This window comes from Lithobates pipiens, unplaced genomic scaffold (assembly GCF_037356315.1).
Source record: "Lithobates pipiens isolate NorthernLeopardFrog02 unplaced genomic scaffold, aLitPip1_a1.2 Scaffold_19, whole genome shotgun sequence".
NCBI classification, from domain to species: Eukaryota; Metazoa; Chordata; class Amphibia; order Anura; family Ranidae; genus Lithobates; species Lithobates pipiens.
The window spans coordinates 112965418-112989203 of NW_027507764.1; the positions used below are offsets into that span (position 1 = coordinate 112965418).

The 23786-nt window shown below is 40.9% G+C and overlaps 1 protein-coding gene across 4 annotated transcripts in view; it reads right to left on the reverse strand.

Moving 5' to 3' along the window:
* The window catches only part of DPP6 (dipeptidyl peptidase like 6), a 1860394-nt gene that overhangs the window by 336091 nt on the left and 1500517 nt on the right, over window positions 1-23786 (reverse strand). For all 4 annotated transcript variants that reach the window (XM_077491167.1, XM_077491164.1, XM_077491165.1 and 1 more), the window contains exon 5: window positions 5285-5359. In XM_077491167.1, the coding sequence (XP_077347293.1) occupies window positions 5285-5359 (75 nt within the window). The remainder of the gene's footprint in view (window positions 1-5284; window positions 5360-23786) is intronic.

The following is a 23786-nucleotide window of genomic DNA, read 5'->3' on the forward strand; positions in this document are numbered from 1 at the left end:
CACCATGCGATGCGAGTTTGCAGATCGCACTGCGATATGCGAACTGATCTGGGGGTGTCATTAACATTTCACTGACACTCCCAGCAGTTCGCATAGGGCAGTGTGAACTGCCGCCGGGAGGCATGTGATGCGGGAACCCGCCGCGGATTCGTGGCGTTCCCGCATCGCTCCAGTGTGAACCCAGCCTAATAAGCGATCGTTTTTCTGATCGCTGTATTAGTGTCACAGGTGACGCTAGTTAGGCAGGTAGGTATTTAGGTTCGCCGCAGCTTTTTATAGCGCCAGGGACCCCCATATACTACCGCATAAAGCCCCCTGATTGCCCCCTAGTTAACCCTTTCACCAGTGATCACCATATAACTGTTACAGGTGACGCTGGTTGGTTAGTTATTTTTTTATAGTTTCAGGGCACCCGCCATTTATTACCTAGTCTCACTAGTGTACCCCTAAATTTAGGGGTGTCTACTTTCCAAAATGGGGTCATTTGGGGGGGGGGTTTGTGCCATCTTGGCATTTTATGGCCTTCAAAACTGTAACGCCCTTAGAAAGCCTGAAGGCGGTGCTTGGTTTTCGGGGCCCCGTACGCGGCTAGGCTCCCAAAAAGTCCCACATATGTGGTATCCCCGTACTCAGGAGAAGCAGCAGAATTTATTTTGGGGTGTCATTTCACATATGACCATGGCATGCGTGAGCAATATATCATTTAGTGACAACTTTGTGAAAAAAAAAAAAAGTTTGTAATTTTCCCGCAACTTGTGGCAAAATATAAAATATTCCATGGACTCAACATGCCTCTCAGCAAATAGCTTGGGGTGTCTAATTTCTAAAATGGGGTCATTTGTGGGGGTTTTGTGCCATCTTGGCATTTTATGGCCTTCAAAACTGTAATAGGTAGTGAGAAGTGAAATCAAAAATTTACGCCCTTAGAAAGCCTGAAGGTGGTGCTTGGTTTTCGGGGCCCCGTACGCGGCTAGGCTCCCAAAAAGTCCCACATATGTGGTATCCCCGTACTCAGGAGAAGCAGCAGAATTTATTTTGGGGTGTTATTTCACATATGCCCATGGCATGCGTGAGCAATATATCATTTAGTGACAACTTTGTGAAAAAAAAAAAAAGTTTGTAATTTTCCCGCAACTTGTGGCAAAATATAAAATATTCCATGGACTCAACATGCCTCTCAGCAAATAGCTTGGGGTGTCTACTTTCTAAAATGGGGTCATTTGTGGGGGTTTTGTGCCATCTTGGCATTTTATGGCCTTCAAAACTGTAATAGGTAGTGAGGAGTGAAGTCAAATATTTACGCCCTTAGAAAACCTGAAGGCGGTTCTTGGTTTTTGGGGCCCCGTACGCGGCTAGGCTCCCAAAAAATCCCACACATGTGGTATCCCCGTACTCAGGAGAAGCAGCAGAATTTATTTTGGGGTGTCATTTCACATATGCCCATAGCATGTGTGAGCAATATATCATTTAGTGACAACTTTGTGAAAAAAAAATAAAAAAAAATTAAAGTTTGTAATTTTCCCGCAACTTGTGGCAAAATATAAAATATTCCATGGACTCAACATGCCTCTCAGCAAATAGCTTGGGGTGTCTACTTTCTAAAATGGGGTCATTTGTGGGGGTTTTGTGCCATCTTGGCATTTTATGGCCTTCAAAACTGTAATAGGTAGTGAGAAGTGAAATCAAAAATTTACGCCCTTAGAAAGCCTGAAGGCGGTGCTTGGTTTTCGGGGCCCCGTACGCGGCTAGGCTCCCAAAAAGTCCCACATATGTGGTATCCCCGTACTCAGGAGAAGCAGCAGAATTTATTTTGGGGTGTCATTTCACATATGCCCATAGCATGCGTGAGCAATATATCATTTAGTGACAACTTTGTGAAAAAAAAAAAAAGTTTGTAATTTTCCCGCAACTTGTGGCAAAATATAAAATATTCCATGGACTCAACATGCCTCTCAGCAAATAGCTTGGGGTGTCTACTTTCTAAAATGGGGTCATTTGTGGGGGTTTTGTGCCATCTTGGCATTTTATGGCCTTCAAAACTGTAATAGGTAGTGAGGAGTGAAGTCAAATATTTACGCCCTTAGAAAACCTGAAGGCGGTTCTTGGTTTTTGGGGCCCCGTACGCGGCTAGGCTTCCAAAAAATCCCACACATGTGGTATCCCCGTACTCAGGAGAAGCAGCAGAATTTATTTTGGGGTGTCATTTCACATATGCCCATAGCATGTGTGAGCAATATATCATTTAGTGACAACTTTGTGAAAAAAAAATTAAAAAAAATTAAAGTTTGTAATTTTCCCGCAACTTGTGGCAAAATATAAAATATTCCATGGACTCAACATGCCTCTCAGCAAATAGCTTGGGGTGTCTACTTTCTAAAATGGGGTCATTTGTGGGGGTTTTGTGCCATCTTGGCATTTTATGGCCTTCAAAACTGTAATAGGTAGTGAGAAGTGAAATCAAAAATTTACGCCCTTAGAAAGCCTGAAGGCGGTGCTTGGTTTTCGGGGCCCCGTACGCGGCTAGGCTCCCAAAAAGTCCCACATATGTGGTATCCCCGTACTCAGGAGAAGCAGCAGAATTTATTTTGGGGTGTCATTTCACATATGCCCATAGCATGTGTGAGCAATATATCATTTAGTGACAACTTTGTGTAAAAAAAAAAAACATTTTTTTTTTGTCATTATTCAATCGCTTGAGGCAAAAAAATAAAATATTCAATGGGCTCAACATGCCACTTATCAATTTCCTTAGGGGGTCTACTTTCCAAAATGGGGTCATTTGGGGGGGTTTTGTACTGCCCTGCCATTTTAGCACCTCAAGAAATGAGATAGGCAGTCGTAAACTAAAAGCTGCGTAAATTCCAGAAAACGTACCTTAGTTTGTAGATGTGACAACTTTTGCGCAAACCAATAAATATACAATTATTGACTTTTTTTTTACCAAAGACATGTGGCTGAATACATTTTGGCCTAAATGTATGACTAAAATTGAGTTTATTGGATTTTTCTAATAACAAAAAGTAGAAAATATCATTTTTTTTCAAAATATGCGGTCTTTCTACATTTATATCGCAAAAAATAAAAATCGCAGAGGCAATCAAATACCATCAAAAGAAAGCTCTATTTGTGGGAAGAAGAGGACGCAAATTTTGTTTGGGTACAACATTGCATGACCGCGCAATTACCAGTTAAAGCAGCGCAGTGCCAAATTGTAAAAAGACCTCTGGTCATTTACCAGCAAAATGGTCCGGTCTGAAAGTGGTTAAAGTGAAACAATAAAAATGAAATATTCCTTTAAATGTCATGCCTGGGGGGTGTCTATAGTATGCCTGTAAAGTGGTGCATTTTTCCAGTGTTTAGAACAGTACCACAGCAAAATGATACTTCTAAAGGAAAAATTGTCATTTGAAACTGAACCCGGCTGTAATGAATTGTCGGGTTTCGGCAATATAGATAAAACTCATTTAAAAAAAGGGCATGGGTCCCCCCCCCCCCCCCCCAGGCCCTTTGGATCTGGCATGAATATTAAGGGGAACCCCAGACCAAAATGTAAAATGAAATAAAAATTGCACCAAAATCCATACCAGGCCCTTCAGGGTCTTTTTGATTTCTTTTTTAATTTTTTTGAAACTTTGTGACAAACAGTGAGATCTGCAAAATACTCAACATGCCTCTCAGCAAATAGCTTGGGTGTCTACTTTCCAAAATGGAGGGTTTTTGTGCTATCTAGGCATTTCATGGCCTCTGAAACTGTGATAGGCAGTGAGGAGTGAAATCAAGCATTTATGCCTTTAGAACGCCTGAAGGCAGTGAATAGACTGCCAAAAAGTCCCACATATGTGGTATCCCCATACTCAGGAGAAGCAGTAGAATGTATTTTGGGGTGTAAATCCATATATAACCATGACATGTATGAACAATAAATCATTTAGTGACAACTTTGTGTAAAAAAAAAATTTAAATTCCCAAACGCGGCATAATATTAAATATTCCATGGACTCGATATGCCTCTCAGCGAATAGCTTGAAGTGTCTTCTTTCTAAAATGGGGTAATTTGGGGGGGGGGGGGAGGGTTGTGCTATCTTGACATTTCATGGCCTCCGAAACTGTGATAGGTAGTGAGGAAGTGAAATCACAATTTTACTCCCTTAGAAAGCCTTGTGACAAAAATAAAAAAAAATTCAATGTGCTCAACAAGCCTCTCAGCAATTTCCTTGGGGTGTCTACTTTCCAAAATGGGGTCATTTTGTGGGGGGGGGGGGGGTTCTCCTGCCCTGCCATTTTAGCACCTCAAGAAATTAGATAGGCAGTGATAAACTAAAAACTGCGTACATTCCAGAAAATGTACCCTAGTTTGTAGGCGCTATAACTTTTGTCAAACCAATAAATATACGCTTATTGACATTTTTTTTTACTAAAGACGTGTGACTGAATACATTTTGGCCTAAATGTATGACTAAAATTAAGTTTATTGGATTTTTTTATAATGAAAAGTAAAAAATATTTTTTTTTCCAAATTTTTGGTCTTTTTCCCTTTATATCGCAAAAAAGAAAAATTGCAGAGGCAATCAAATACCATCAGAAGAAAGCTCTATTTGTGGGAAACAAACAACGCAAATTTTGTTTGGGTACAAGATTGCATGACCACACAATTACCAGTTAAATCAGCGCAGTGCCAAATTGTAAAAAGTGCTCTGGTCATTGAGTAGCCAAATCTTTCGGGGGGTAAGATGGCTAGAAGAAGATATGATATATCAGGTTGCTAAAGAGCATGACCTAAAAAAACAGTTTAAATTCATGTATGATATATAGGTTTTTATGTTTTAGAAGATTTTTTAATTAACTTAAACTTATTTATGTTTCATATGGGGTGGACAAATTAATATTGAATTTAGGAGCCAGTCTGTTCAATCCAGAAGCTATTAGGATTTTTTTCGGAGCCAGCACCAAAACAACTAGAAAAAAACCTCAAAAGTTAGGTGCTAGCTGTAATTTTTAAGGAGCATTGGTCTACCTTGCTCCTGAGATTTGTCCAGCCCTTTGTTACATATTATGTATACCTGACATACTGTATATATCAGTGTGTATGTCTGTCTGATACGGAAATCCTTCTGAAAACATTTTCCATTCTTGTCTGCTAGATGGCGCTGTTCCCTATAGTTCCAAAAAGCTAAAGTGCCCTTCCAATGGCAGCAGATGAATAAAAGCTTTTCCATTAATGACACATTTTCTTTAGGTCAATGTCACTACAAATCACGGTCTATAGGTAGATCTTTCCACTTACCGGTTTGACATTAAACGCAAGTAGAACATACTTCATATCTGGAGATACTTCATATTTGCTGACCCTGAACGTATCCTACAAAAAAAAGAGAGAGTTTGTAAAACACTTGTTCACATAATCTATTTAGTTTGTGTATTTATCAGTGTAGTATACAGAAGAAGGGATCACTCATACACATAGCTACTTTTTCGCTTACTCCTCTTTTTGTCTGATGGACTAAAATAATGGAAAAGTGTATTATTATTATTTTTTTTACATATTAATTCTATGTGGTTTGCATAACTGGGGGCATGCCGGGGCTGTGTACTTTGCCTACATCATTTGTACTAAAAGGTGTCCCACTTTCTAATCTCAGAACGTTGGGAGATATGCATGCAGGTGAACAGGATTGTTGGTCATCACAGTCCCTATTTAGAAGGGTAAAAAACAATTTGTAACCCCAGTGATCTATAATAATCTTTTAGGGCCAATTTACATCTATGCGGCAGCATAACATGCATTGACGTATTGCTTACAGAAGGGCAGCCACTTGGTACAGGTAGTAGCAGTCACTGTAGTAGTGAGACTACTACAGTGATTGTCAGCTTCCACCGTAGTAGTGATATTACTACAGTGATTGTTAGCTTCCACAGTGTTCGCTAAGGTATGGTCTAGCCCATGTAACTATGCAATAAAGTCCAAACCTAAACTTCAACTTTTTTCTTTCTTTTTTTTAAAACAGAAAACATTTTATTAAAGTTTGTCAAGCAAAATAAGACAGAGTTCATGGTAGTATAGCAGGTACAAAGTAAATGGGTACAGTATAAAAGTATGCGGGATGATAACAAGTTCTAAGCGGTAAATTAAAACCCACAAATGAAAAAAACACAACATAGTGGACAATTCTCATTTCAGGACATTATGATTCCAATTACACTAAAATATGAAGGCAAGAGTAATAACAACCAATGCTTAGGGCTGACTCAAACCAAAGCAACACAGAAGAAAGGAAAAGATGGGAAGGGTGGGAAAGAAGAGGATAGGGGCAGGGGCGTAACTATAGGGGGTGCAGCAGTCGCGACCGCAACCGGGCCCTGTGTGATGAAGGGGGCCCATGCAGCCCCCTCTACATATGGTCGGCAGCAGCATAGGCAGCTAGGGGTACCAGTGCACCATGCACACGGGTGGCTGGAGGGTGACTAGCAGAGCTCCATGCTCGACTATCGCACTGGCTGCTCTTCAGTTGTGCATTCCCCGCATGATCTGTGTCCTCAGCCGGCTCCTCAGAGTACCCCTTTCCTGCTCCATGCATTGCCGCTCAGTTTGATGTCTGTTTTCCCCAGCCAGAGTCCCGCGCCCCCCGAGTCCGGCCTGCACTGCATACTTCTCCCAGGTAAACAAACTTTAAGCACACAGATGCAGTTCAGCCCTATGAGAGCCGGCTCCCCGGAGGACACTGTAGGCTTGTCTGCCAGCCCCCCTCCTCCCCCGTCATACACAGATGATGAAAGGTCTTTCTGGGAGATATGCTGATCACCCCTTCTCACCTGGGGGCAGTAACTTCATCTGCCCTGGAGAAAAGGACCTCATCTCTTCTGGAGACGGGGACCCCATCCTGCCTAGGAACAGTCCCCCAATAAAAATAATAAAAAAAACTACTGATACCAGTGGTGGAACTACAGGGCTCACAAAGGTCATACCTGTGACCAAGCCCTGGAGTTCCACCGCCGGACTCGGAGGGAAGGGCCCTGGCCTGGGTTCAGGGGGGCCCTTCATGGTTTCTTGCATCGGGGCCCTGAAGGTTCTAGTTACGCCACTGGATAGGGGCTTAGGATAACGGGTAAGGGGGAGGAGGGGGTGGAGGAAAGGGACTAAAGCAGGGATCAGCAACCAGTAGATCGTGGCCAGGTGACTGGTAGATCATGGTCTGGGCTTGCTGACCCACCATCCCAGAACATCAGAGTGCAATGCAGAGGGACTACTTGTAAAGTTGGAGCTGTAGTAAGGAGCAAGAGCCACATAAGCCGATGCCTGCTCTGTAGTACTGGCTCCTGTCCCATGTGGAGTGATACCAGCTGCACTGATCTCTTATCCCAGCTAATTTATGTTCTCCAGAGTGGTGCCAGCAGCAGGAAAGAAGAGTTTTTCAGGTCAGTGTGAAGCAAACTCCGCAAATGCCCTGAAGTACAGCAATCAAGGCATCAAACCAGGCAGAATGTGTTCAAATATAAATCTCTGCCCTGGTCTAGAATGATGGAACAGCTGCTACTCAAGACCAGGAATGGAGTCAAAAATAAATATAAAATATATGGTGCTCTATTCCTGTGAAAATTGACTTAATATAAAAGTAAATGCTATAACATGACGGTGCATATACAACAACAATAATACTGAATAGGGATGTTCAGTTTGCAGCAGAACATGCGAACAGGCAAAAAATTTGGCAGAACACATGAACAGGGTTAAAGTCTATGGGACACGAACATGAATAATCAAAAGTCAGACGGGAGTGCCATGGGGAAGCCCCCGTGGCGTCAGAGGGTGCAGGGTCTCTCAGTTATATAAGAACTGTCAAAGAGAAAATGCATCACTTGGTGGAGGCAGATCGGTTGCCGCTTTTCTTTTCTTTTTTTGATCCGTCGGGCGGCGTGAACTTACATTGTGGGACATTTTTATTTTTGTCCCAAGCTGTCTCTTGTCTTTTTTTTTACCATTTTGACACTTTTTTGTGAAATGGTGGGGTATATTGTACCCCATTACCAATACACACGGGGGGAGGCCCATATCTGGAGGTCCCCTTGTTAAAGGCTTAGATTCGAAGACCACAGCATTGGATTACTCCCATGGACCTTCAGCCTGCTTGTATTGCATTAATTATCGCTTGGATGTTTCCAGGTAGACCATACCTTATCAAATTTCCCAGGACAATTCCTACGTTCATATGTTATTTTGTAGAGTGGTAAAACCGAATTCATTGCTTTCTGCCAGATGGACGTAGTGGGAGGCGTGGATAACTTCCAACGCAACAGAAACTTCAACTTTAATAAGTTTATCTTTAACCTGAATTTCACATAATTGGATTCAGCAAGCTTTTCACAGTGCTTCTGTATGATACTGCTGCCTTTTAGACTCATTGGTTTCTAATTTGTAAACCTCCAGAGAACGTACAACTATAATGCTAGTAAGCAAGGTACACTGCATTTTTTTAGGTTCAGGATCTGGACCACTGGGAGGATCAGGATATTAGAAAACATAGGACCACCATCCAAATGAGATGCAGTCGCAGCTAAAGATTAGACATATCCCTCAAGTAAGTTGTGTCCTCTAAATAAGTTTAAATGCAAACGTTTCAAATATTACAGGAATATAATATATGTTTAACATGTTAGGATACACAAAGATGGCTGTTGTTGAGTGCAACTACCAAAGAATAATTGTTAGAAAAGTGGCATAAACAAGAATGAAGGAGTACACAACTCCAGTTTGTAGGCAGGTGGAGACTGCAGTACATCCTCAAATCTTAAGGTGGCACTGTACTTTATCTACAGGCTGACATTAGCCCATTGATGACTCTTTTGTTTCCTGCTATGGGCTACAGGAAGCCATCTGGGGGAGAACAGCAATCCTGCTGAAATCTTATAAGACCTCTTGTGGCCATCTTGACAGGGGCCTGATATATAGAGGTTCCCTGAATCATTTAAGTGTGCCCACAACATGTGTAAGGCAGGGAGTGAACCCTGCTGTCTAGGGACAGGATATGTGTATTGCAGGGAGAAGTTTCTGATCAGAAGAGACAAAATAGGGTTCCCTTGCAGTGTGTAACTACATTTCAGCAGCCGGGACAGAATATTCAGACAAAATCTTATAGTAAGAACCTGCACAATTAGTGCCTTTATGGAAGAACTCTTCTGGTATCTACAGTATATTCCTGAGTCATTCAATATTGTGTTTGACATTTGTTTTCTACTAATCTGCTTGTACCTTCAGTGCATTGCTGTATCCACTTGTAAAAGCGTATTTCAAGTGCCAATACAGTGTTCACCAAGTCTTTATAAAGTTACATAGTAGGTGAGGTTGAAAAAAGTCCATCAAGTCCAACCTATGTGTGTGATCATATGTCAGTATTACATTGTATATCCCTGTATGCTGCGGTCCTTCAGTTGCTTATCTAATAGTTTTTTGAAACTATAGATGCTCCCCACTGAAACCAATGTCTGTGGAAGGAAATTCCACATCCTTGCCACTCCCTCAGTAAAGAACCCTTTACACAGTTTAATGTTTAAGCCTAATTTCTTCCAACTCAAATGAGTGGCCACGTATCTTATTAAACTTCCTTCCACGGAAAAGTTTTATCCCTATTGTGGGGTCACCAGTATGATATTTGTAAATTGAAATCATTAGGGCTGCAAATAACGATTATTTTCATAATCGATTAGTTGGCCGATTATTGTTTTAATTAATCGATTAATCGGTTAATAACCTTAAAGGAAAAAAAAAAGGTAATTTGTTGTGTAATTTGTTGTTGGGCAGATTAAAAACACAAATAAAAAACACAAATTGCCGCAAAAACACATCATTACGTGCTTTTCTGCAGCTTCTCCATTGAAGTATATTGAACCAAAAATGCACAAAAAATCCTTGTCTTTTCCAAATACACAGGAGCTGAAAAAATCATGGATGTGAATGTGTCCCATAGGAAACCAAGTAAATGAACTGTAGTGTGTTTCTGCAAAAAGCACCAAAAAACACATATGCGTGACCCAGGCCTGAGATGTTTAGTAACATAATGGGGTTAAAAAAACTAAAATTAGTACAAAAAGAGCAAATAATCGCTACTGTAAGGGGTTCATTTTTTTTACCATGGGACAGAGAAAGTAGTATTTACAGTAGCGATTTGCTCTTTTTGTACTATAAAGGGTTAATTTTCGCTTTTTGTTAACCCCATTATGTTAGTGGCCGATTAATCGATTATGAAAATAGTAATCGATTAATTTAATAATCGATTCGTTTTCGATTAATCGATTAGTTGTTTCGGCCCTAGAAATCATATCCCCTCTCAAGTGTCTCTTCTCCATAGAGAATAAGTTCAGTGCTCGCTATCTTCATTACTAATATCCTCCAGTCCCTTTATTAGCTTTGTTGCCCTTCTCTGTACTCGCTCCATTCCCAGTACTTCCTTCCTGAGGACTGAGGCCCAGAACTGGACAGCATATTCCAGATGAGATGGGGCCAGAGTCTTGTAGAGCGGGAGAATTATCGCTTTATCTCTTGAGTTAGCTTGGCATTGCATGCCATTGCTGATGGCCATTGCTGAGCCTATCATCTACTAGGACCCTCAGGTCCTTTTCCATCCTTCCCCCAGAGCTTCTCCCCCCAGTGTATAGGTTGCATTCATATTTTTTTTCACATAGGGAAGGGTTAGAACCCCATCAGATTTTTATTGCATTCTATTTTCCCATTGAAAGGATTTTCCCTTCCACTTGTCTTCATCACCACACAGGAACTAAAGCAAATCTTTCTAATGGGGACAAAAACAGCGAAACAACCTTATATAGGTTTACCGCTCTATTACAAGGTACTTCTGCTGCTGCCTGTGTCCTCACTGGAGAGATTATATACACTTTCTTTCTTAATGATCACACAGGAAGTGAGGGGACAAGTCCCCAAAGGGTCAGAAGTTCTAACTCTTCCCAGTTCAATCCAAAACTAAAGAAAAATCCTTTGGCTGAAGTTCCACTTTGAATGATATCATTGAAAACAGATTGACCACTTAAATATTTTACTTCCAATTATGATATTAGAGACCAACGACAACTCTTCACATTATCTATTGTCCATTTCCTTAGATCTCTTGCTGATATTAAACCTGTAGGTGTTTCCAAACCAAAGACACAATCTTAATACCATGTAATTACGTTGAGTACATAATTCAGGCTTCATTTAATTGAGGCTCATTAAAAGTGATCTACATAATAATGCACATAATGTGCCCTAGTGGCAGTTTTTATGTAGGTTAAAGAGGACAAAGCTCTGAGCTCAAATCACCCTTCCATAAACAAGCAAGATCAAGCTCATCAGCCGGGAACCATTCCTCCACCCCCCGATACAACACGGGGCCCATTAAATTCATAGAGGAGGGCAAGAACGTACAGAAGCATGACAAGAACTCCAGCCACCATAACAATGACTTGGTAATAAGATATAGTGAATACCGCCTCTTTTCTCTGCTCTGTCTGGCACCATATTTTGATATGTAATTATTAGAGAGAGCTGTTTCATAGGACAGCCTTCTCCAACCTTCACCTTGGATAGCTCTTTCCAGTGTGATTAGGAATATTGATGCAGGCATATTGCTGTGCTGATTGCCAGCTCAGTCACTTCTGCAGGTTCTCCAAACCACAAGCAGAATATTGTTAAAGGCGAAGGCAATGAAAAACATATTATTGCAGCTGTATTCAAACAAAAATGATCTCCAACCCAAGCAGGCAGTAGTGGGAGCCTTAATTTTATAAGGGAGCTGATATAAAAGTGATCTCTAGCAGTCTCATGTAATCTTCCCTGTCTGCTACAGCATGTCTCCAACCACAAATGGAGCATATGCACAGACACTGTCCATTTCCTCTAGTAACGTTGCAGTCTCTGACATTCTTCTGTAGCATTATATACAGTACATTGAATATTACGTTTATGATATTGGGGGCCCCCTGTACTTTGTAAGTTGAAAGCTAATGCCTTGAACTTAATTTAGTGTGGCAACATATAACTACTCCTTCCAGCAGGTTATAAACCAATTGACCTTCAGAAGGTTTTACCTCTTTCATGACTAGATCATATTTTGCTATTCAGCACTGCTAGAAATTGCTTGGTCGTGCAACACAGTACACAAATTACATTTATATATATATATATATTGTTTTTTTTACACAAATAAATCTTCTTTTGGTGGTATTTGATCACCACTGCGTTTTTTATTTTCTTGCTATATAAATGAATAATTACCAATAATAAAAAAAAAATATATATATATTTATTACTTTCTGTTATAAAACATATCCAATTAAATCAATTTCTTCATAAATTTATACCAACATGTATTCTGCTACGTGTCATTGTCAAAAAAATACCAATAAGTATATATTAATTGGGTTGTTAAAGCCTCTACAAACTATGGTATATACAGTATATATTTGAAAATGCATCAATCCTGATGTACTGATGGCCTATTTCCTTTTTGGGGCCCTTAAAATGCCAGGACAGTAAAAAAAAAAAAAAATGCCCCTTTTTGGAAAGTAGACAGTCTGAGGTATTTAGTAAGAGGAATGGCGAGTTTTTGAAAGTTATAATTTTTTGTCACAATTTTTGGGAAAATGAAGAAATTAAATAAAGAGTATTTTTTTTCTATTTTTTTTAGGTCACATTCATAACAGCTGTGATTAATATTATGTGCTGTGATTGGCCCACAGCTATCACATGGTACAAGTACCATGAATGATATCATTGAAAACAGATTGACCACTTAGATATTTTAGCTGTGGGCCAAACACGGCATCATAGCGATATCGATCATATGATACCCAAACCATTCAATCCGCTGTGTCCACCAGACACGTTGTGTCACGGGAATGGCACGTATAGTTCATGTATATGATTGTGCCTGGCTGTGCCACCAGCCCAAATGGCAAGTGGTTAAGTCAGATCCTTCTTTAGGGCTGTCTTCCCTATTAGACATTTAAGATGACATTAAACAATATCCTTATTCTCCAAAAATAATCCATATACATCCACTATGTAATGGTCCTGTAATCTATTTTTCATAAAATCATTTCTTACCATGTTTTTCTGCTTCCTTGTAATGGGAGCTCCTGAAGTTCTGCTTTCACTCCTCATTTACATTTATTTGGAAAGAGCAGTGAACATTATTTGCAATTGTGTGTACTGCTAAATGGACACTACAAATCCTATAGCTCATGGTCCATAATCTCTAGTCCATCTTGAGTGCAAGCAAGAGAGTGTATACAGTGTTCCTACATACAGTGGGCCATGGAGAACAAACATAGCCACCCTCTAACAGTTAATATGATCATATCAGCAAAAAAACTGAAAAAACAAAATTGGAATTTGTAGAGTTGAAGGAAAACAGGAGCAATAGAAGGTACCAGAGTTTAATGTCACCTTAAAGGAGGTCAGAAACCCAATCTTTGGGCTTATCTCTTCACAGCTTCACATACAAGAAGCCTATTTTTCCTAGTAGTTTAAGGTGACCACCTGTACAACACTAGGGCCTTCAAGACAACAGAGCAAAATGTTGGCTGTGCATTTCAGGAGCAAGGAATTACCCCATATCACAACAATACCACTACCCAGCAGGCCAACTATCCCTTTCCCAAACAGAGCCCATTCAGCTCACATGATCCAATTTTTGTAGAACAAAGATTACTTGGCTCACTTACATACTTCAATTCAGGGCTATTTGAGACTTACCCTGAACCACTAAAAACAGGCCTAGTCATAAATGCTTACTTCTTGTGTTCTTATTGCCGAGACCACAAAGATGAACCAATTCTTCTAATGCAAATAGAGAGGTATGAAAGAACATAACCAATCAGATATTAGTTTCAAATTTTCTTGGGAATGATTGGAAGTTAAGGGTAATCATGGATAAAGGAAGTTGTGTATTTTGAATCCCTGATTGAGCCTTAATTAAGGTAGAACTATTTAGTGGAAGAAGATTAAGGCGGAGGAGTTCCTGCTCTGACTTATTCATTTGTAAAATTCAGCATGAGCGATTGAGCTCTAAAAACAGAAGGCCTTTGTCAACAGGTTTATTAAGGAGAGCCTGGAAAACATGTAAAAATGAGCCCAGAATATCACCTGCTATCAGAATTAAAAAAATACAAACTATTATTATGTAATATAAACTATATTTGTTAGTCATGTATATAATGAGAAAATATGCATGAAACCATTAAACATTCCCTAAAAGGTTTTTAATGAGTGAGAAGGTTACAGGACACATGAGCTTTAAACACTTTTAATGAAACAAGCCTTATCAGAGAGTTCAATCAACTTTTGTCAGGCTTTGAACAACAGGGTGCTGTTTTAGGTTGAACCATAATGAGCAAAAACCAGAAAGATAATCATTCCCTAGTTAGGCAAAACACAAGTTTCTGTGGAAGATTCCAGAACATCTGTAACATGAAACTTCTTGTTAGTACCAAGATTAGAAATAAGCTTTATACAAAATCCTTTGTGAACATGATCTTAGCTGCATTTTGAACACATTCACGGTTTTGGCTGATTGTATTTTTTCTATTCTTAGGTCCCATTACCATGAACGTACAGCATGGATAGTGGCAAGAGACAGAATATTGAGGCCGTTCAACCTGTACAAAGCAAAGACAGGCTGACAGGAGCCTTAGCTCGCTTCCTAGCTCCATACATATCTCTAATACCGCTCTGATCAGTCATTAAGACCCCTTTCACACCACACCGTCCATAGCGTCGGTGGAAAAACGCCACTATTTTTAGCGGCGTTTTACCGCCGGATTTGCGGTGCATTTCGGCCACTAGCGGGGCGCTTATACCCCCGCTAGCAGCCGAAAAAGGGTTAAAACCACCAGAAATATGCCGCAATAGGGGCGTTTTGCCGGCCGTATTACAGCGCTGCCCCATTGATTTCCATGGGGAGCAGCGGTGGAGGAGTGGTAAACACACCGCTCCTTCACCGCTCCAAAGAAGCTGCTGCCAGGACTTTTTCCTGATGTCCTGCCAGCGCACCGCTCGGCTTTCACACTACAGACAATGGTGCAGCTTTTTTAGGCCGGATTGCAGGCGCTATTTCTAACGCTCTAGCACCTGCAAAACGCCCTGGTGTGAAAGGGGTCAAAGAGGGAAAAGGAAGCCTAGAACAGATCATTTTTCATTGTTTACTACAGACAGGTATAGGTAGTATCAGATCCAAATTTCCCAACTGTCCTCTTATTGGTTGAGGACAGTTGGGGAAATTTGGATCAGATGCTACCTATCCTTGTCTGCAGTAAACAATGAAACATATCTATCCTGGGCTTTTTTTTCCCTTCTAATTGCTGAACGGAGTGGTGTTAGAGAGAAATAATGTTGTATCACAGGATGTGTCCGGCTTTTTTTCTTTCTTATGATTCCTGAGGTTATCACCGTTTTCCGTTAGTGATCATGGAGTGGGCTGTGTGGGGTGCAGTTCTGACATTCATTCCCTCAGGTGCTGTGGATCTCTTATAATATGGAGATCAATAACATATGTTAAGGTGCGGGAGCACTTTTGTGGTGTGACACATTAGGGAGGCACTGGATTGCACTCATTTTTGGTCACACTACATTTAAAGGACTGGATCGACTTTTATCACTGTCAATAAACCAACATCTTAAAAAATAAAATGGTGTATTACATGCTGTGCATACTCACTCAGTCACTATGCAATTTGTTTTCTGTATTCTGAAAAAAACCTGGTTAATCCTGCTGTTCTCTGCCTCCCCCTCCTGTCCATGCCCTCACTGCAGTTTGGGATTTTGCAGAACAGTGTTGGCAGATAATGCACATGCTCAGTTTTCAGTTTGTTTCTATGCTGAGCATTTCCTCCCTATCACATCCGAGCAGCCCATATGACTATAGAGTCACACATATGGGCATATACACAGTGGTAAATGACCGCCCACTCCCACCCTTCTCCTCCATGCCCACAAACTAGCTAAACGCAATGGGGGCGTGCTATGACATATTGATTGATGGAGGCTTCATCTCCCTCTTATTCTAAGACAGGCTGGAGCGGCGTAACATAGCCTGTGACTGGCAGAAATCTGCCCACACCATTTATTGACAAAAAATAGGTTTGGCTTAAAATATATACAGTATTTGTGTGACAATTTAAAACAATTTATTGATATTAATCATTTATTTTTACTCTGAATTCTAAAGGCTCTCTTTTTTAACATATGACCAGCAGCAGAGAACTAGAAGCTCCTCCTGCCAATGTTTGCCTGCAGACAGGCTGGGAAAGAGCTAGGTCATGTGGCAGCTGTATATCAATTAGGAAAGGAGGTGCTTAGATTTTTTGTTATAAAAAAAAGTGCCATCATTCATATACAGAAAGAGAAGGGCTAATGTAACTTAAACAGTGTGCGCATTTAGTATCGCTTTGAGTTTATTATCACTTTACATATGTGATTGCAATTTTGATAATGTGGTTATACAGTTTATGTGAATGAGTTATATGTGCATATAGTTGAATTTAATTTCCACTTTACACAGGGTGGCACAACTAGTTAATTTACATTTTTTGTTGGTATCTTGTATACAGACAGTCAGAGTGCTGCAACTTGATAGTATTATTTCACTAAGAATAAAGATTTCATATCATTTTATTTATGTGTAAAAAGTTTAACCAAACATAACTGGTGAAAATACATTCATAATACTTACTATGAGCACATCTCATTGACTCTTGCAGAATTGGAGCATGGTCTAGAACATGGGTGCTCAACCTGTGGTCCTCCAGATGTTGCAGAACTACAAGTCCCATCATGCCTCAGGCTTTGGGAGTCATGCTTGTAACTGTCAGCCCTGCAATGCCTCATGGGACCTGTAGTTCCACAACAGCTGGAGGGCCGCAGGTTGAGCACCCATGCTCTAGGATCTTCAGCATCCGATGCTGTCTACTGTGGCAGTCCCACACTAATGATGTAGAGGCCGGGAAGACAGGGAGGAGGGTAACCACAGCAGACATCAAAGAGATGCAGGCATCCTACAAGGTCAGAAGTGTTGGATGCTGAAGATTCTAGCTGCAATTCTAGTACTGCAAGAGAGTGAGAGGTAGGTATTCTATATGTAATTTCTAAAAATGTGCTTGATTAAAGCCTTTACTAAACTTTCAGTTTAAATCAGCTATTACATTCCAGGTACTGCAAAACAAAAGGTATGCAGCGTCTTACAATTTGATTTCTTTCTAAAGCTGCCAAACCTTAGTAGAAAAGCCTGTCTCCTACAAGGATGATACAAAGTGAGGCACTTGCTGTCTGTGTGGATGCAGTGATCTCTCGGCAGAGGTCCAACATGCCCCCTACTGACTCAGGCCTATCGGTTTGCAATCGGCAAAGCTCATGCTGCCTGTAGACTTTAAGGCTCTCGCTCTGAAACAGCAGGAGAAGGGACATGTTGGAACTCTGCAAAGAGATCACTTACACACATAGAGCATGGGTCCCCTTTTACAGCATGCTGTCAGGAGACAGACCTTTCCACTTAGGTTGTGGCTACTTTGCTATATAAAAAAAGATTTTTAAGGGGTTCTGGGTGTGCAAAAAGGTCAGTAACCCATCACTGAAGGCTGATCTTTTTTTGCCTCCCTTTTGAAGTGCCCACCAGATGTTTAAGAGATAGGTTGTGAATGAAAGAACTCCAAAGCAAATCAACCACAACGGCGAGTCGCTATAGTTCCCAAGTGAGCACAAGTGTGTTGATGTCACTGCGCTTGTAGTCCATTGATACTTCCTCCATCTCTGTAGCTGCAGGGCCTGAGCTGGAGGAATAGTCTGCAGGAGCCAGAGCATTGCACCTGTGATTCACTGATTCCAGGTTCCAATACTTGGATTGAAATACAAAAAATAATAAATGCATATTTTTGCACTATTGGTGTCCTTTTTTGCAAAAGTTGGTATTTCCCTATAAAGGACAAGTTTACTTTTAGTAAAAACGACATTACTTTATCCTCACTAGCCTCTAATTTAAAATAACCTAGAAACACGACAACTTGCTGCCTAATTATCTCAGCTGTAGAGCCACAACTTCCTCCACTGTTTTATCTCTTTTTTTCCAAATTCCTCTTCATGCCCGAAGGAGATTAACAGCAAAGGAGACTGCAGACTGTCATGCTGACATAAGTAAGCAGCTGGGTGGGGGTTTTCTGGGTCAGTTTAGGTTAGTTAGGTTAGCCATGCACCTATGGATTTCTCTTGTTCAGCTCTGTGGGCTGACCAAGAGAAATCATTTGATTCTCTCCATCTACGCTATACAGTGAGAATGAAGGGATCTCCCCTGCCAGCTTTTATATTCAATGGCAACTGCAGCTGCTGAATACCTGAGCAGACACTGCATATATCCAGTCAACGCAAAAAATATGACTACTACTAAAATATGTACTAAGTATGTAGTACCCTGCCCCCCTTCCCTTTCCCCTGCTCTGTGCACAGAAGGTGTTGATTGTTTGTTTAGTCTAGGGGCAGAGGAATAAGCAGAAATACTTACCGATTTCCCTAATTCTTTCAGCAGCCAGCGCTCTCCTCTGCTCCTGGTATGTGGTTGGACCCCTGACATTCAATCCTTATGTGTTGGGGGGGGGGTAATACATTTATTGGTGCTAACTGGAGTTCTGCTTTAATTTAATACACCTGTGGAGTACAAACTCATTATGAGATTGAATGGAAGTGTTCCCTTTTTTAAGTGTATTTCCTATTTTGCAGCTAAACTGGGGTAATAACTACTATATCTGTTACATGTCCCCAGTCACATGGCATAACTTAACTCCTTCCCGCTGGATGTATACATATATGCGGCCTCTCAGTGGGTGGGTATATGCGTACCTAAGGATAAACAGAGCTGTGCTGATAGCGCGTGCCTTGTGGGCTCCCTGCACAGTTACCGGTGTCTAACGGAAAGCTCCCGATCTCTACTTACGATCAGGAGCTTTCTGATTATGTGACTGCTGTGACAGCCAATCACGGTAGTCACATGATGAGAAACGCCGTTCCGCCTCCCAGCATCTGAAACCCCTTAAAGGGCCAGAAGTTTCCAGTGTCAAGGGGTTAAAGTTGTAAAGGCTGAAGGTTTTATACCTTAATGCATTTTCTGCATTAAGATGATAAACCTTCTTTTGTCAACCCCCAGATACTTACTGGAGCCTGATCTTGATCTAGTGCTGTACCAGAGAGCAGTGGCGCTGCTCTCTCCCCTTACTCACTGGACTCAGCGAGAGGAGCAGGAGCTGTTGACTCCTGCTGCTGTCAATCAAATCTAGTGACGTGGGAACAGGGAGTGGGGCCAAGCTGCACTGTGTGTGTCAGTGAACACACAGAGCGCATCTCAGCATCAAGCCCGCACATGTCCCACCATAGGAAGCTGCTTCTTATGGTGGCACACAGAGAAGAGGAGGAGCCCTTAGTGCTGGCAGTGGACCCCAGAAGAGAAGGATCAAGACTGCTATGTGCAAAGCCATTGCACAGAGCAGGTAAGTATGACATGTTTATTACCGTATTTAAAAAAACACATTTACAATCACTTACATTTTTTTTTAAATCTTGCAGCTTAATTTTTTAGATGCTAATTTTCTGGAACTTCCAGCAATGAAAAATCCTACTTAGTTCTCCATGTTTTTTAAGGGGCTGGGGAGCGGTGTTTGCCATATTAATCTTGTCTGTAGTTTGCAAACATCAGATATCGTCTCATCATTTGCACTAGACCTGAACACTGCCTGTCCTACCAAAGACTTAAAGGTTTAGAAGCTGGGCTTCTCCATTGTAGTTAATGAGAACCCCAGCCCAGGAACAGATCACATTGAGTTTCTGAGAAATATTTGCAGTCAGCCATGATACCTTCTTTTAAAAATATCTAAACAACTGAAATATTTTTTATTATGATTTATTAGCATTTTAGGTATGCTGTATGCATGGGGACACATAACAAACATATAGTGAGGTTTTCTCAATCTTGACTACAAAAGGTAGTATACACTTTTAAGAAAACCATTCATTTGCCTGGCCCCCTCCACTGCTGGTTCTTACCTTCCACCTCTTACCCTACCGCCACATTTGCCTAACAAAGTTTCTCCAGAATTCCTGTGTTTTTGGTCAGGTCTGTGTAAGAGCTAACAGTAAATTATGGTCCCTTCCCCTCACCCCCACCAACAAGAGAGTGTTCAGGCTTGGGCAGTGGAAAATCATGCACTTGTAAGCAGGTATTAGTAGCTCTTTAAGAGAGACCACTCTCCTGGGTAATGCTAGTGGATGAAGTCTTTTATAATTTTGTATGGGTTGAACGCTGGGCAGAAGGAGGAAGGGAGCTGGCTACTTCTGACTTATAGCATGTAGATTTGTTGTCTGGAGAGCAGTAGACATTCCAGGTTTAGGCCCAGAGAGAGATTCTATGTAAGAACCCAATGCTGGGGGATGCATGAAAGAGCATATAGGAAGATGGCTGGAATTTAAGAGTTTGAGTTGAAGGCATTGATGTGTTCTGAACTATGAACAGGGAAAGGTGAATTTGAGGAGCTGTTATGCTACGTTCTTGACCATGTCATTATTCAATAAACCATTGGATATTTATTACTCAGGCCAAGAAAGCAGGAGTACGGCAAGAAAGGTGGGCCTGGAACATGCGTGACACAATATAGAGGAGTTTTTCTCCTGTTACAGGTGTATGAGTATCCTATCTGAAGAAGAAGCATGGTGGTACCCTTGTACCCTTACCCAGCTTTGTGTGAGCTGGCAGCAAATCAGAGCTGCCAACTCACCGAGCACTGCATTGTGATAGGATGAGGAGAGTCACATGTTCCACCATACCCATAAGAGTTAGATTTTTTCAAGGCTCCATTAGGTGGATGTAGCATGTTTAAAGTAATTACTGGCAACAAAAAGGCCTGCTATACAACAACAAACCTATTACTTTGTAGTTGTTCTGTACTCTGTGTCAATTCAATCAGCTATCTGGCAGCCTCAGATCAGCCTGCTATGGGTACATTTCATTCCCAATTCATTGGTTTGCTCATTTCAATCTGCTATCTGGCAGTCTCAGATCGGCCTGCTATGGGTACATTTCATTCCTAATTCATTGGTTTGCTCATCTCTAGTTTCCAATTGTCAAGCCCACAAATCCACAGGTGTCTGAACTTGCAGTGAGTCACGAACAGCATAAGCCACTTGCCTGCTAGGTACATCTTGTTCCTGTCATTCACCATAGTATACACATACATCACATCAGAATATAGTTGTTATTTCTGAAATTTAACTGGGAAAAAACACCTTCAGTGACTAACAGACTGTCACATGTCACAGTATGGCACCAACTACCCAAATGCAAGCTGTGACACAAATATGTACAAACACAAGCTGAGGCCCCCGACAATACCATATAGACATTTAGGAAAGACACACCGCTATCCTGCCAGCACAGTCAAGTGGATTGCTCAGCATATTTGTTGAGCAAATTGCAAAATCCTTTTTTTTAATTAGCAAATTGTCCAATCACTGTGGCAGAGCAAACAAGCTAGAGTTCACTACAGAGCAACAGAAGCGGCAAAAAAGATGAAAAACAGAAAATATTGATTCATGTAAACAGCCTCAGTGCTCATTATTGGAGTTTTCCGCTTTACCCACTGAATTTCACAGTGAACTTTGCAACAGTTCCAAGATTAAGTGAACGTTCTCGTGTAGATTTTTTGAGTTTAATAGACATTGTTTCTTTACAGGATGCAAAGCTTTGGGAACTTCTTTATAATTTTTATTAATTCCAGTAGACTTGCACAGGGCGTTTTGTTTGCTTTGGATATATGGGCCATTAAAGTAGATTTAAAAGAGAAGTATAGTATGGGTTTTATAAAAAAATAAAAACATTTATACTGACCTAGGTGGGTGCAGTGTCTGTCCCCTGCCACCTCTACACTGAGAACCGAGCGATCAAATTCCACTGATTGCTCAGTTCTCCCATCTGCTCTGAACAGAGAGCCAGTGACTGTAAGTCACGAACTCTATGCTCTGCCTCTCTCACTGGAGCACTAGAGAGGGAAGGGAGTGGCTGGCTCAGTGTCTCAGTGGTGCAATTGAGAGGCTGAGTCAGCTGCCGGTCCTGGCATCTAGGTGTATCCTGACTGTAAGATGGACTGCTTTAGTACACTGTCACCTGAAAACTGGTCACATGAGTGCCGAAAAACTGCATCCATAGGAGAAGTATAGCCAAAAAAGCTTTGCCACAGGCTGAGAGGCTGAGCCAACTGCTGATCAGGTATCTGGGTGGATCCCAATAATTTGGTCAGGTACTTTGGGTATTCGAATGAGGGAGGAGCCAGATGCACCGTTGGGGGACATGGGAAGAAGGAGATCGAGGTTGCTCTGTGCAAAACAATTGCACAGTGCAGGTAAAGCCCCGTACACACTATCAGATTGTCTGCTGAGTTTTTCCTTCAGATTTACCAAAACCATGTAGTAGAAGGGCCTGCCTGATTGCATACACATTGAAACTCCTAAGGTTTGACCTCATATTATATGGTTTTGGTAAATCTGAAGGAAAAACTCAGCAGACAATCTGAGTGTGTACGGGGCTTAAGTATACTATGTTAGTTATTTAAAAAAACAAAACTTTAATATCACTTAACAATTGGTAAACTGTAATATAATAAATATTTATTTTTAGGTTTAATATCAGAATTCTGGCCAGTGGCAAATGTTACTGCAAAGGCCATGGTAAGTGTTATCAGAAGCAGTTGGTAAGCTACAGAGGAACTCATTTTATGGGAGTGTTCTCACAAGAAGCTTTAAGGTTTTATTTAACATCCCCTACTATTCACAATATAGTGGAAAAAGTTTAGTAACTAAGGGGATGTTAGAAACTTGAAAACTATGGCTTGAATGTTTTCTAATATCTTATTAAACTACTAAGGGATATTGGACTCTCTCCCTCTGAGATTTTGTTTGGGAGTTTGTTACTTACTAAATTATATTTTTCTCTTAAAGAGGAAGTAAACTCTCCCACTCTGATGCTTCTTTTCATTTAGTCCATTATAATAAGTAATTATCAAACTATAGCCACTGTAATCCAGGCAAAATTGCATATTCGTTACTGTTTAAAGAAACTTTAAAAAACTTGTTTCCAGGGGTTAGGCAGCACCATCTTAAGTATTGTTTTCTGAGTCCACAGTGGAGTGTATTTCCGCCCTTACATTGAGCCCTTCCTGTACTGTTAACCAAGCCTCCTTCTCAATCCAACGTTTCTATGGCAACCCTGCTTCCCTGTTCATAGCTGACTTGTTTTATTTCATAGTATTTACTTGTGCTGATTACCTAGTGTTTGCCTGTATGAGTCTTATCAACTTCAGCTGATAAGACTGCAGTACTGCTGTCCTATTCCCTGGTTTACACTGTATGTCATGTCACATGGTGTGTAGAAGGAAGCTCTGAGTGATTAGCAGACTCCTGGGAGTTCATTGCTGTGTGCCGTAGGAAGTCCTGATAACAGATAGATAAGACATAGAGAGTATGCCGTAAATCAGGGGAGATCTGGGCATGCTCAGTGACATCATTCTAAAGAACAAAAAGGATTACAACAATACTAAGCAAGTAAGGAGATATCTACAAGCAGTGTTCATTAGGGTTTTTTATGCTGATTTACATGGGACAACATTGTTGGGGAGGGGTTAAAACCACTTTAAGAAACTCATTTATGTATTTTCTCCCCAATTCTAGGTCCTAACAGCTTGGAAAAATCTCATAAAATAAAGCCAGGTGGCTT